Below are 15,884 nucleotides of genomic sequence, written 5' to 3' on the forward strand. Positions count from 1 at the left end.
CCCCCGACACCGGATGTTTTCATACGGCCATGGGGAGAAGCAGCTGCGGCAGTGCAGGAACCAGGAGTGACATGGGGAGCCAGGTAAGTAGAATCAGTGTGAGGGGCCTGGGCCATTTCTAACCCATTTTAAGGAGTTGTCCAAGTTCATTAAAATGGGCAAATGAAAGCATTGTGATAAAATAAGGGGAAAAAAAATTGTTAGAACACCTGCCACTCCAGTGCACACCAGTCATTGATCATATTCCTGTAGCAATGATGCACAGGTGACTGCTGCATCCAGTTACTGGCCTCAGCAGTCTATGGCTATAGTCCACAAAGGCCAGTGATTGGCTGCAACTATCACCTGTGCATCATTGGTACGGGTAAGTAAATAGTGAACAGTACAGAGCACTGGAGTAGAGGTTCTAACTGGATGAGCCTTGACTTATCTGGTCATACTGCCTGCCTTGGCTTAATTTTTTTATTAGTTAGGCAACCTAAATATTCATAATTAGAGTTGAGCGGACACTTGGATGTTCGGGTTCGACGGGTTCGGACGAACTTCACAAAAAAGTTCTAGTTCGGGACCGGAACTTGACAACGAATTTGACCCGAACCCCAACCCCAACCCCATTCAAGTCAATGGGGACCCGAACTTTTGAGCACTAAAATGGCTCTAAAAATGTAATGGAAAGGGCTAGAGGGCTGAAAATGGCATCAAAATGTGGTTAAGAGCATGGCAAGTGCTCTGCAAACAAATGTGGATAGGGAAAAGACATTAAATAACATAAAATACGTAAAAAAATAATAAACAAATCTTGATCTAGGAGGACGAGGTCCATATGGAGTAGAAGGTTGAGGAGGCAGTGAATGTGGCAGTGTAGGTGGAAGCGGCAGTGGAGGAGGAGGAGGTAGCCTACACTGGTTTTAATTTATTTTATGTATTTATTTTTGGTTTAAATTAGTGTACACCCCAAAACATTGGGAAATATAACCTGTGATAACGCCCTCCAGTCATGCTTAACACATGTTCAGACAATACACTGTCTGCAGGGCAGGCCAGCACCTCCAAGGTGTAAAGGGCACACCCAGGCCATGTGCCCAATTTGGAGACCCAGAAGTTGCAGGGGGCAAACCATCGGTCAGTTCGTGTAGGCATCTGCAAACATACTGCCCCACCATGTCGCACGTCCCAGTGATGTTCACGATCCAATTGGAAATCAACTTTCGATGTGCTTTTCTGCGCCTACCATGTTGATCACGGTTAGCGGCAAATCAGGGTTCCATGCCGGAGAAGTAGCGTGAGAAAGAGAGACCACATCCAAGGGAGATCAATGCATGAAATTTAATTGTGATTGAGCGGAAATGTAGGAGAAGCTATTAAAACTGAAGAATTGAAGGAAAGGAGGGTGTGCGTGGCAATTACCCACTCCCGACTCGGGGAGGTAGTGACGATAAATAACAATGCAGGTCTCTTCAGACGCCCTGTTATTTGAATGATTAATAAAAACATGATAGGGAATGTCACTGGGGTATTTAGGATTTGGAAACATTAGCCAGGAGAGGCCCTGCTGCTGCTTTGTTGACTCTAGATAACTTCTAGAAACAATAATAGTACACCGCGCGCTATATTAGAAGTGGTGCCGAACAAGTTAACCAAAGCACACTCTTCCTTATCGCGTACTTTTACACTATAGGCAGTAAATCTGTGTGTTCGTCCTACCTTTACTCAGATGTATCTGCCGCGATGTGGTGTTCCGTGATGGTCCACGTGTCTGTACTGTGTTTGAAGCAGGGCAGGAGACGTAGATCCAGGAAGGATGGCTGTGGCGTCGGCTTTTTTGGTATTAAGGTATTGGGCAGTGATTCGCCCCGGCCGGTAGCAAAATATGCCCGTTACCTGTTTTAGATTAACGCTCACGTCTGAGCTGGTGACGTCACCGTTGGTATGCTACGGGTAGCAGTGGAGGTCAATCCTACGCGTTTCAAGTGCAACGGCACTCTTCCTCAGGGAATGTTACATCCACTGCGTTGAAGCTTGTTATTTATAGTCCGTGCTGTCCATCCTTCCCACCCCTCTAATTCCGTGACTTATTCAAAACCAAACAGTTCAATTTCTGAGTTGAGGCCTTTTGGCAACATGGTATCTAGGTTAAAGATCCATTCTGTTTCTTTTTTTGATTGTTTCTTAATGTAATCTCCTCCTCGGGCGTCTGGTTCTATTTTATCTATGCCCATAAAGGACATACCTTCTAATCGTCCTCCATGTTCTTCCGTAAAATGCCTAGATAAGGGATGCCCTATAGATTTTTTCTTTATATTGTATATATGCTCGCTAATACGTTTTTTCAATTTTCTCTTAGTGCGTCCAATATACAATTTATTACAGGGACATTTGATGGCGTAGATAACCCCTTCGGTGTTACAGGAGATGTGACCCCTTATTTTTTGCTCAAAGGTGCCCTCAGGATTTTTTACGTACTGTGTTTTAATTGTATTTTTAGCTGTATTTTTACATGGGACACATCTTTTGCAAGGAAAAAATCCTTGCAGGAGATTGGTTTTTGTATTTATCTTTTTGCCCACAATTCCTGCACCTTTACTAGTGGAGGCAATTTTGTTGCCTATATTGGCTGCCCTTTTGAATATGAAAACCGGTCTTGATGGTATGAGGTTACCTACAATTTTGTCTTCTTTTAAAATATCCCAATATTTTCCTACGATTTTTTTGAGGATATAAGTTTGTGTATTATAGGGTATTATAATGGGTGGTATTCCGTCTTTCATTTCTATTTCTTTCTGTTTTTCATCTTCATTTGTCTTTATTCTTATTAATTTTTCTCTTTCCATCATTTTTATTTCTTTTTTGTGAACTTCCACTATATCCATATTATATCCCTTTGCTAAAAAATTTTTTCCTAAAATATCTGCCTCTTTTTCGTATTCAATAGTTTCAGTGCAGTTCCTTCTTAAACGAAGGAACTGACTTCTAGGGATATTATCCAGCCATCTAGGCAAATGACAGCTCTCTCTGTTAATATAACTGTTCGAGTCTGTAGGTTTTGAATAAGTTTTTGTGCTGATACAGTCCCCTGTGACATAAATGGTAAGATCTAAAAAGTTTATTTCTTTAGTACTGTGCGTCAAAGTAAAATCCAAATAAAAATCATTTTTATTAATATCCTCTAAAAACAGTTTAAGAGCACGTTCCCCTTTATCCCAAATAAAAATGACGTCATCAATGAAGCGCCGCCAGAGGACGAGGCCCGCCCGGAGCTCGCCGTTGGGGTGGATATGATCAGCCTCCCACCACCCAACGTATAAGTTTGCGAACCCCGGTGCGAACCTCGTCCCCATCGCGGCCCCCCATGTCTGCAAATAAAAATCTTCCTTATATTTAAAATAATTTTTTTCTAATATAAATAAAATGCATTCCCCTATGAAATCTATTTGGACACTGTTAAGTTCTCCTTTCTGATATAAAAAATGTTTGGCCGCTGCGCATCCTTTTTGATTTTCAATAACAGAGTATAATGATTTTACATCTAACGTACCTATTATGTATCCTTCTCTCCATTTTATATCTTTTAAAATTTGTAGTACGTGATTCGTATCTTTTAAAAAGGAAGGTAACGTTTGTGCGCACGGCTGTAGGAATTGATCTATATATTTAGATAATGTACTAGTCAAACATTCTATCCCGGACACGATCGGTCTACCTGGGGGTTTATGTACATCTTTGTGAATTTTGGGATTTTGATAGAAAATTGCTATTTTTGGATTTTTTATGTCTATATATATACTTTCATTTTTATTTAGGATGCCTTTCATTTTACCTTTTTGTATCAATTGTTTTAAGTCTTTTTTATATTCCTCTGTGGGGTCTTTTTTAAGGCGTTTGTATGTTTTCTGGTCGCCCAGGATGTTCAAGACTTCTTTCTCATAGTCATCATTGTTTAATATTACAATGCCGCCCCCCTTATCTGCGGGGCGGATGATTATTTCATTGTTTTGTTGCATATTACGTATTGCATCTCTTTCTGCCTTGGTTATATTGCCCATATAATTTTTTCTGTATTTATTCACATCTTTAGTTTTTCTTATTTCTCTAGTAACTAGATTAGAGAAGGTGTTTATTGGTATTGAATATTCATTCAGTGGGTCAAATCTGGATTTTATTTTCAAGTTTGTATGTGTATATATATTTTCATTAGCATCTTCATTATATCCTTTTATTGTATTATTTTTCTCTTTTTTCTTATAATATCTTTTTAACGCCAATTTTCTCATAAATTTCCTTATTCCCAGGAAAGCTTCAAATTTATTAAAATATGTAGTAGGGGCAAATTTTAGTCCTTTCGTTAAAATATCATTCTCTGCTTTTGTGAGAGTATGTTTACTCAGATTATATATTTTTTGTCCTAACTTTTCTATATTATCATCTTCTTTTATTTGTGTCACTATTGTTTGTTTACTTCTTTTCCTTTTGTTGTGTTTGCCACCTCTACATCCTCTTTTTGTATATCTTTTTTGTAGATCCTGAAAAAATCCTGTTGCGTTGACTTTTTTACCAATTTTTTATTATTACTATTACCGTTGTTTTTCCTCATACTCCTTGTTCTACTGTTGTATTCCGTTATTCGTTTTTCCTTCGGTCTCACCACCATCTCCATTTGACTGTTTGTATCCTTTTCTCCCTGATCTATGTTACTTATGTTTTCTAAATTTGTATTACTACTCTGTCTTTCCTCTCTTTTTTCTCCAAATAATTTTCGTTTATTTTCGGATGGCTGCTCTTTATTTATCTCTATATCTATATTTCTATCTTGTCTCTGTTCATGTTCCAATAGCTCAAATCTATTTTCTGTATGTATTGAAAAACTTCCCCTATTTATATCTTCTATCTCTGGAATAGAAGATATAAATAGGGGAAGTTTTTCAATACATACAGAAAATAGATTTGAGCTATTGGAACATGAACAGAGACAAGATAGAAATATAGATATAGAGATAAATAAAGAGCAGCCATCCGAAAATAAACGAAAATTATTTGGAGAAAAAAGAGAGGAAAGACAGAGTAGTAATACAAATTTAGAAAACATAAGTAACATAGATCAGGGAGAAAAGGATACAAACAGTCAAATGGAGATGGTGGTGAGACCGAAGGAAAAACGAATAACGGAATACAACAGTAGAACAAGGAGTATGAGGAAAAACAACGGTAATAGTAATAATAAAAAATTGGTAAAAAAGTCAACGCAACAGGATTTTTTCAGGATCTACAAAAAAGATATACAAAAAGAGGATGTAGAGGTGGCAAACACAACAAAAGGAAAAGAAGTAAACAAACAATAGTGACACAAATAAAAGAAGATGATAATATAGAAAAGTTAGGACAAAAAATATATAATCTGAGTAAACATACTCTCACAAAAGCAGAGAATGATATTTTAACGAAAGGACTAAAATTTGCCCCTACTACATATTTTAATAAATTTGAAGCTTTCCTGGGAATAAGGAAATTTATGAGAAAATTGGCGTTAAAAATATTTTATAAGAAAAAAGAGAAAAACAATACAATAAAAGGATATAATGAAGATGCTAATGAAAATATATATACACATACAAACTTGAAAATAAAATCCAGATTTGACCCACTGAATGAATATTCAATACCAATAAACACCTTCTCTAATCTAGTTACTAGAGAAATAAGAAAAACTAAAGTTGTGAATAAATACAGAAAAAATTATATGGGCAATATAACCAAGGCAGAAAGAGATGCAATACGTAATATGCAACAAAACAATGAAATAATCATCCGCCCCGCAGATAAGGGGGGCGGCATTGTAATATTAAACAATGATGACTATGAGAAAGAAGTCTTGAACATCCTGGGCGACCAGAAAACATACAAACGCCTTAAAAAAGACCCCACAGAGGAATATAAAAAAGACTTAAAACAATTGATACAAAAAGGTAAAATGAAAAGCTTCCTAAATAAAAATGAAAGTATATATATAGACATAAAAAATCCAAAAATAGCAATTTTCTATCAAAATCCCAAAATTCACAAAGATGTACATAAACCCCCAGGTAGACCGATCGTGTCCGGGATAGAATGTTTGACTAGTACATTATCTAAATATATAGATCAATTCCTACAGCCGTGCGCACAAACGTTACCTTCCTTTTTAAAAGATACGAATCACGTACTACAAATTTTAAAAGATATAAAATGGAGAGAAGGATACATAATAGGTACGTTAGATGTAAAATCATTATACTCTGTTATTGAAAATCAAAAAGGATGCGCAGCGGCCAAACATTTTTTATATCAGAAAGGAGAACTTAACAGTGTCCAAATAGATTTCATAGGGGAATGCATTTTATTTATATTAGAAAAAAATTATTTTAAATATAAGGAAGATTTTTATTTGCAGACATGGGGGGCCGCGATGGGGACGAGGTTCGCACCGGGGTTCGCAAACTTATACGTTGGGTGGTGGGAGGCTGATCATATCCACCCCAACGGCGAGCTCCGGGCGGGCCTCGTCCTCTGGCGGCGCTTCATTGATGACGTCATTTTTATTTGGGATAAAGGGGAACGTGCTCTTAAACTGTTTTTAGAGGATATTAATAAAAATGATTTTTATTTGGATTTTACTTTGACGCACAGTACTAAAGAAATAAACTTTTTAGATCTTACCATTTATGTCACAGGGGACTGTATCAGCACAAAAACTTATTCAAAACCTACAGACTCGAACAGTTATATTAACAGAGAGAGCTGTCATTTGCCTAGATGGCTGGATAATATCCCTAGAAGTCAGTTCCTTCGTTTAAGAAGGAACTGCACTGAAACTATTGAATACGAAAAAGAGGCAGATATTTTAGGAAAATTTTTTTTAGCAAAGGGATATAATATGGATATAGTGGAAGTTCACAAAAAAGAAATAAAAATGATGGAAAGAGAAAAATTAATAAGAATAAAGACAAATGAAGATGAAAAACAGAAAGAAATAGAAATGAAAGACGGAATACCACCCATTATAATACCCTATAATACACAAACTTATATCCTCAAAAAAATCGTAGGAAAATATTGGGATATTTTAAAAGAAGACAAAATTGTAGGTAACCTCATACCATCAAGACCGGTTTTCATATTCAAAAGGGCAGCCAATATAGGCAACAAAATTGCCTCCACTAGTAAAGGTGCAGGAATTGTGGGCAAAAAGATAAATACAAAAACCAATCTCCTGCAAGGATTTTTTCCTTGCAAAAGATGTGTCCCATGTAAAAATACAGCTAAAAATACAATTAAAACACAGTACGTAAAAAATCCTGAGGGCACCTTTGAGCAAAAAATAAGGGGTCACATCTCCTGTAACACCGAAGGGGTTATCTACGCCATCAAATGTCCCTGTAATAAATTGTATATTGGACGCACTAAGAGAAAATTGAAAAAACGTATTAGCGAGCATATATACAATATAAAGAAAAAATCTATAGGGCATCCCTTATCTAGGCATTTTACGGAAGAACATGGAGGACGATTAGAAGGTATGTCCTTTATGGGCATAGATAAAATAGAACCAGACGCCCGAGGAGGAGATTACATTAAGAAACAATCAAAAAAAGAAACAGAATGGATCTTTAACCTAGATACCATGTTGCCAAAAGGCCTCAACTCAGAAATTGAACTGTTTGGTTTTGAATAAGTCACGGAATTAGAGGGGTGGGAAGGATGGACAGCACGGACTATAAATAACAAGCTTCAACGCAGTGGATGTAACATTCCCTGAGGAAGAGTGCCGTTGCACTTGAAACGCGTAGGATTGACCTCCACTGCTACCCGTAGCATACCAACGGTGACGTCACCAGCTCAGACGTGAGCGTTAATCTAAAACAGGTAACGGGCATATTTTGCTACCGGCCGGGGCGAATCACTGCCCAATACCTTAATACCAAAAAAGCCGACGCCACAGCCATCCTTCCTGGATCTACGTCTCCTGCCCTGCTTCAAACACAGTACAGACACGTGGACCATCACGGAACACCACATCGCGGCAGATACATCTGAGTAAAGGTAGGACGAACACACAGATTTACTGCCTATAGTGTAAAAGTACGCGATAAGGAAGAGTGTGCTTTGGTTAACTTGTTCGGCACCACTTCTAATATAGCGCGCGGTGTACTATTATTGTTTCTAGTCTTTCTGAGTCTTGTACAGCTAGTCTGTACATTACCTTATTGGCAGGTTGCGGGACTGCTAATACACCGCTGCGAATTCCATGCGGTGTAGCGCTAGTTGACAGCGTTCTATGTCTAGATAACTTCTGCCTGATCGCACCTCCCTGTGACGTCCACCATCCATTTTGATATCTTCTCTATCAATTTTCGATGTTCTTTTCTAAGCCTACCATGTTAATCATGGTTATCGGTGAATCAGGGTTCCACGCCAGAGAGGGAGCATGAGAAAGGGAGAGCTCATCCAAGGGAGGTCATTGGCTGCAATGGGATGGAGCGGAAATGTGGGACAAGTTATTAAAGCAGAAGGATCGACTGAAAGAGCCAATTAAAGACGAATTTTTGAAATTTAAGTGCCTGTCACCTATGCAGAGCAGGGGTCTTTCATCGCCAGAAATGGGTTAATGTCACCCACCAATAAAACAAATTATTTTAAAAAAATTCAGTCCCTGTCACCCTAGCAGAGCAGGGGTTTATTCACGGCAAAAATTGTAAAATGTCACCCAAGAATACAACAGAAAAATTAATGAAATTTTTTAACATGTCCACTAGGTAGAGCAGGGGTCTATCACAGCCAAGAATTGTTGAATGTCACACGAAAATGTAACCAAAATATTAGTGAAATTTATTAATCTGTAAACTAGGTAGAGCAGGTGTATATCACAGCCAAAAATTGGTGAATTTCCCCCAAAAATGTAACAGACAAATTAGTGAATTTTTTTCCTTGTCTACTAGGTAGAGCATGGGAATATCACGCCCAAAAATTGGTGAATTTCCCCCGAAAATGTAACAGACAAATTAGTGAATTTATTTTACCTGTCTACTAGGTATAGCAGAGGTATATCACACCCAAAAATTGGTGAATTTCATCCGAAAATGTAAATGACAAATTAGTGATTTTTTTTACATGTCTACTAGGTAAAGCAGTAGTATATCACACCCCAAAATTTGTGAATTTCACCCAAAAATCTAACAGACAAATTAGTGATTTTTTTTTTACCTGTCTACTAGGTATAGCAGTGATATGTCACACCCAAAAATTGGTGAATTTAACCCAAAAAAGGAAACAGACAAATTAGTGATTTTTTTTACCTGTCTACTAGGTATAGCAGTGGTATATCACACTCAAAAATTGGTGAATTTCACCCGAAAATGTAAGAGACAAATTAGTGATTTTTTTTACCTGTCTAATAGGTATAGCTGTGGTATGTCACACCCAAAAATTGGTGAATTTCATCTGAAAATGTAACAGACAAATTAGTTAATTTCCATAAAATAAAATATGTACAAAAAAACCCCAAAAAATTGATTTAGGAGGTGGAGGTCCATATGAAGTAGGAGTTTGAGGAGCTGGTGGACGTAGCGGTGTAGGTAGAAGCGGCGGTGGAGGAGGACGAGGTAGCCAACACTGGTTTTTGGTTAATTTTTTTTTTTTTTATTAGGGTACACTTCAAAAGAGTGTGAAATATCCAAAATACAAGAAAAAGCAATTGCGTTGTAGTATAACAGTGGCTGGTTAAGGCCGGTATACATGTCTATTCTGCACAAGGTACGGACAAGTCCTGGAGGATCCATGCCTGGTTCATTTTAATGAACGTGAGCTTGTTCACATTGGCTGTAGAGATGTCCCGAACTATTCGCTGGCGAATAGTCCCCGGCGAACATAGCTTGTTCGCGTTCGCCGCTGCGGGCGAACAAATGCGATGATCGGTCCGCCTCCTATACGTCATCATTGAGCAAACTTTGACCCTGTACCTCACAGTCAGCAGACACATTCCAGCCAATCAGCAGCATACCCTCTGTGGCGAAACCAACCTCGCCACTGGGTTTTGGAGAGGGCTGTTTAAAAGCCTCTTGCCTCAGAATTATGGCCCATAGTAACTTTAAAGGAGAAGACAGACCGGCCGCACAGCTTAAATTTGTCTGTAGAATTGTATTTTATGTTATTATGCGTTCGGTTAAATTGTATGTTATGTGAGGGCACCCAGATAGCTAATATTATTGTATTCATGTATTCTGAGTGCCAGTCACCTAATGATATGCACTCAGACTTGAGCTATCTGGGGATATGTTAAATGTCTGTGTTTGCTGTGGGGGTGTGCCATTGTGTGTTTGGGTGGTGATTCCTGTCCTGTTGTCTCCACATGTGTATTGGTGATCTCCCCTTTGTCCTGAGAGATAATTGGATTGTCTTCGGTCGTCTCCCAGAGAGGAGGAAACCATGATGCATTGTGGGGATATGTTGTATCTGTTCTGTGTCGCAATCTCCCTTCTGGTCCTTTAGGGGGCGGGAACGATTGGTTGCTGTATTTGCATTGTGTGTGTTGTGAATTACTGATTGGTTGGATTTCAAAACCCTGTGGGCAGTACTATGTTTGGTTTTTATCAATAAAAGAGGCTGTACTTGAAGTACAGTCAGAGCACTGCTAGACCCTCAAGACGGAGCCTTGTCTCGTTATTGGGGGGATTCCCTGTATGCTGTTGGAGACTGATTGCCAGGAGTGTAAGCTGATGTATGCTTTTCCTGCTCGTCTGCTGAAAGGTATTCGCGAGGTTCCAGTTTGGAGTGCTATTTTGTATCCAGTTCGGGAGGTTGGTGTTCTGCAGTAGCTGTGCCTGTCTCTCGGAAAGGGGCATATCGCCTAAACGAATTTTAACCCCTTGTCTGCTGAAACGGTGCCGTTACATTGGTGGCAAGCAGCGGGATCATTCCTACAGCCAGAAGGACAGCTACAGGAGACACCATTTCTTTGGATTCTACAATTTAAGGGCAACGCTTGTCCCAGTACAGCGACCCTAAAAGCACCAGGATGGAACTAGCAGTGTTATACGAGGAGGAGGACCTGGATGGCCGGGATGCATTAAGGAAAGGCATCTGGTACCAGGCCCTGGATAATGTACAATACCAGTGAGGTGAGAGTCTCCCCAGTGAAGAGCAGCGGTTGCAGAAGCAAGTGGCCCTGCGGATGTCCTTCCTGGGAGAGCAGCCCCTAGAGGAATGGGTGAAGGAACTACAGCACCGGGTATGGCAGGAGCTATGGCTGGAGGATGCCTACCAGGCACTTTGGTGGTATGTGGCACAGTTTATACCCTGGACAGCTGAGCATGACAAGCCAGAGGGAGAGGAGTTTGATGGTCCTGGCTTGTTATGGGAGTCCTTTGCAGAGCCTGACTTCGGGAGCCCTGTACAGTCCAGACTTCAGGACATTTTCTATGAGAGGGAGGCTAGGCATGAGTGGGATGACCCCCATGAAGTAGAGAAAGACCTGGCTCACCTAGCAACCCTGGAGTGGGAACTGGAGCAGGACTACCGAGATCTCTTCCACTCCATTGAGAAGGCTCAGCAGGACGGTAAGGTGACAGACCCAGATCCAGACCCATTCAGCTGGGCAGATATTGTAGAGTGTTACTGGGAAGGACCCCAGGTGGCCGGTAGAGATGGGACCGAGGTCTCTCCGCCGGTCCTGCAGGGAATTGGGAGCCCAGTCTTCATTCCCCAGCGGCAGTGTGAAGTGCAGGGAGGGGAGAGCAGCGGCCTCCCTCCCCAGCGGCAGGCTGAGTTACAGGGGGCAGAAGTAGTTGTTCCTGCCCCCCAGCAGCAGAGTGATATGCCGGGAAGGCAGTGTGAAGTGCAGGGAGAGGAGAGCAACGTCCTCCCTCCCCAGCGGCAGGCTGAGTTACAGGGGGCAGAGGTAGTTGTTCCTGCCCCCCAGCAGCAGCATGATTTTTTGGGAATTGGGAGCCTAGTCTCCATTCCCCAGCGGCAGGCAGAGTTACAGGGGGCAGAGACAGTCGGTCCTGTCCCCCAGCGGCAGGGTGTCCTACAGGGAATAGAGAGCCCAGTCTCCTTTCCCCAGCAGCAGGACACTATATTGGGAGCGGAGACGGTCGGTCGCCCTCCCCAGCGGCTGGAAGTATGTATGGGAGAGGAGCTCGTTACCCCCTCTTGCCAGCGGCAGCTTAACGCACCAGGGGGAGACAGTAAGCCCCACAACAGTGCAGATGGGACCGTGGTCTCTGCACTTACAGCACAGGGGGTAGGGACAGTTGTTCCTGTCCCCCAGCAACAGGGCAGTTTAGCCAAAGGGGAGACAGTCGGTTTCCCCCTCCAACAACCAGACTCCAACCAGGCTTCTTCCGTGGTAACGCTGGCACCAGGGCAGAGTACCGCTGATCCCTGCCCACAAAGCAACCTCCACTCCAAGCCAGGGAGCAACTCAGAGACCGGGAGTACCAGCTACCAATATAACCTTGGTGGATTCACTGGACAGAGACAGCCTACTAAATTCTACAGGTCCAGTATTGGGTTGTGGGTGGGCTGCCAGACTAACTCAGGTACCGACCGGCATGAGGTCAGGTATCTGGTTAGTCTTCCCTGGGGGGGGGGGAGATGTGTGGCGAAACCAACCTCGCCACTGGGTTTTGGAGAGGGCTGTTTAAAAGCCTCTTGCCTCAGGATTATGGCCCATAGTAACTTTAAAGGAGAAAACAGACCGGCCGCACAGCTTAAATTTGTCTGTAGAATTGTATTTTATGTTATTATGCGTTCGGTTAAATTGTATGTTATGTGAGGGCACCCAGATAGCTAATATTATTGTATTCATGTATTCTGAGTGCCAGTCACCTAATGATATGCACTCAGACTTGAGCTATCTGGGGATATGTTAAATGTCTGTGTTTGCTGTGGGGGTGTGCCATTGTGTGTTTGGGTGGTGATTCCTGTCCTGTTGTCTCCACATGTGTATTGGTGATCTCCCCTTTGTCCTGAGAGATAATTGGATTGTCTTCGGTCGTCTCCCAGGCAGAGAGGAGGAAACCATGATGCATTGTGGGGATATGTTGTATCTGTTCTGTGTCGCAATCTCCCTTCTGGTCCTCTAGGGGGCGGGAACGATTGGTTGCTGTATTTACATTGTGTGTGTTGTGAATTACTGATTGGTTGGATTTCAAAACCCTGTGGGCAGTACTATGTTTGGTTTTTATCAATAAAAGAGGCTGTACTTGAAGTACAGTCAGAGCACTGCTAGACCCTCAAGACGGAGCCTTGTCTCGTTATTGGGGGGATTCCCTGTATGCTGTTGGAGACTGATTGCCAGGAGTGTAAGCTGATGTATGCTTTTCCTGCTCGTCTGCTGAAAGGTATTCGCGAGGTTCCAGTTTGGAGTGCTATTTTGTATCCAGTTCGGGAGGTTGGTGTTCTGCAGTAGCTGTGCCTGTCTCTCGGAAAGGGGCATATCGCCTAAACGGATTTTAACCCCTTGTCTGCTGAAACTGTGCCGTTACACCCTCCCTCCCAGACCCTCCCACCGCCTATCAAAAAGCAAGGACAGCATCCATCTTAGATTAATTCTGAAGCTGCAGTGTCACAAAGTTGTAATCGCAATGCGATTAATACAGGTTATATTAATCGCATTGCGATTACAACTTAGAGCTGGGTTCCTAATGGTTATATTGATAGAATATAACGAAGATTGACAATATAGTGCTATACTCGTTGTCAATTCTATCAATACAACCATTAGGAACTCAGATCTAAGTTGTAATCGCAATGCGAATAATGCAGGTTATATTAATCGCATTGTGAATTCAAGCTAGCGAATGCAAGCTAAGTTCCTAATTGTTGTATTGCTAGAATTGACGAATATAGCACTATATATTCTCAATCTTCGTTATATTCTAGCAATACAACCATTAGGAACCCAGCAGCTCTAAGTTGAATTTGCAATGCGACTAATATAACCTGCATTGTCAAATCAGACAGTACATTCTCAAATCAGACAGTACATTCTAGCATGGAGCCGTTCCCACGGTGATGGGGACGCTCCATGAGCACGGAAGTCGGCAGAAGCTCTAAGTTGAAATCGCAATGCGATCAATTCAAGTTCTATAAATCGCATTGCGATTTCAACAGAACTTCTGCTGACTTTCTTGCTCATGGAGCGTCCCCATCACCATGGGAACAACTCCATACTAGAATGTACTGTCGGATTTGAGAAAGTTGAAATCGCAATGCGATTAATTCAAGTTCTATAAATCGCATAGCGATTTCTACTTACCACACTCTGCGTCAACTACGTAATTTTCCATGGGTGTTTTGCCATGAATCCCCCTCCGGCATGCCACAGTCCAGGTGTTAGTCCCCTTGAAACAACTTTTCCATCACTATTGTGGCCACAAAGAGTACCTGTGGGTTTTCAAATTCGCCTTCCTATTGATGTCTATTGCGGTTCGCCCGGTTCGCGAACGGAAAATTTTATGTTCGCGACATCACTAATTGGCTGTGGACAGGTGGCTGCGCTTGTCTGTGATAACGCCATATAATACACTGGCTGCAGGGCAGGCCAGCACCTACAAGGCGTAAAGGGCAAGCTTAGGCCATGTGCCCAATTTGGAGACCCAGAAGTTGAAGGGGGCAGACCCGTCATTCAGTACCTGTAGGCGTGTGCACACACACTGCTCCATCATGTTGCTGAAATGCTGCCTCCTGCTAAGACGTTCCATATCAGCTGGGGTGGTGCTGGTTGTTGTGGCGTGCTGACAAAGCTTTTCCACCTGCGGCCATGCTAACCCTGCCTTCTGAGGTGCTAGCAGTGCCCCAGCTGCATTGGCGACCTCTTCCTCCTCCCCAGCCTTCTCCTTGTGCTTCCACTGTGCCCCCGCTGTCAGGTGGTATTGCCAGCGTCTACTTGCAGAGTGTCTACTAGCCTGCACTTGTACTCGCGCATTTTACTCGCAAATTTTTTATCGAATATCGGCACTACGCTAATTCGCAAATATTTTGAATATAGTGCTATATATTAATTATTTTGAATATTCTTTTGTTTAATTTTTTTTTTATTGTTACCATAGCTTTTCAAAAGGCGGTACTTTTAAGAGATGATTCCCTGCTCCCTGCCCGCTCAAGTCAGTGCCCGTTGCCGCCTCTATATACTTCCCGTGCGCATGGAGCGTCCCTATCACCATGGGAACGCCTCCATGCTAGAATGTAATGTCGGATTTGAGAATCAAGTTGCAATCGCAATATTGAATAATAACTTGAATAAATCGCATAACGATTTTAACTTCTACCTAGTTTACAATGGTTGGCTTTCTTGAATTAGCGAAGATGGAGAATATTTTGTTTTGACTAATAAATATATTCGTCATCCTCGCTAATTGAAAGTAATTTGGTAAACCAGCTCTAAGTTGAAATCCCAATGTGATTAATTCAAGTTATATTAATCGCATTGCGATTTTAACTTGTAGCTGCTGCTGGGTCTCTAATGGAATGGGTCAGCTTGCTAAAATTAACGATGTTAACGGATATGGAATCTAGCAGTGCTAATTTGTAATCGCAATGCGATAATATTTGCTATCATTAACCGCATTGCGAATCCAACTTTTATAATCCACTATTCTTAGATATAGTACTATATTTGTTTTATTAGTTAATTCTACCAGTACCACCTATAGCAAAATCGCAAAAGCTGGAATTGCAATGCAATAATATTAGTCGCATTTCGAATGCAACACTATTGCTAAAATATTCGTATTGCTGGTATTGTTATAGTTAACAAGTGACCACTACATCTTATGGGTTAAATGTCCACCATCGGTATTACTGACGGTCACGGACATTAGCCGTGGGTGTATGCAGCCACACAAAGCAGT

At 41.5% G+C, this 15,884-nt stretch overlaps 1 protein-coding gene across 1 annotated transcript in view; it reads left to right on the top strand.

The window, feature by feature from the left end:
* The first annotated feature begins 29 nt into the window (after window positions 1–29).
* LOC122925495 (extracellular calcium-sensing receptor-like) overlaps window positions 30–15,884 on the top strand; it is a 64,027-nt gene continuing 48,172 nt past the window's right edge. Inside the window, exon 1 of the mRNA XM_044276850.1 lies at window positions 30–83. Coding sequence (XP_044132785.1) covers window positions 30–83 — 54 coding nt within the window. The remainder of the gene's footprint in view (window positions 84–15,884) is intronic.

Source organism: Bufo gargarizans, chromosome 2, assembly GCF_014858855.1.
Source record: "Bufo gargarizans isolate SCDJY-AF-19 chromosome 2, ASM1485885v1, whole genome shotgun sequence".
Classification (NCBI taxonomy): domain Eukaryota; kingdom Metazoa; phylum Chordata; class Amphibia; order Anura; family Bufonidae; genus Bufo; species Bufo gargarizans.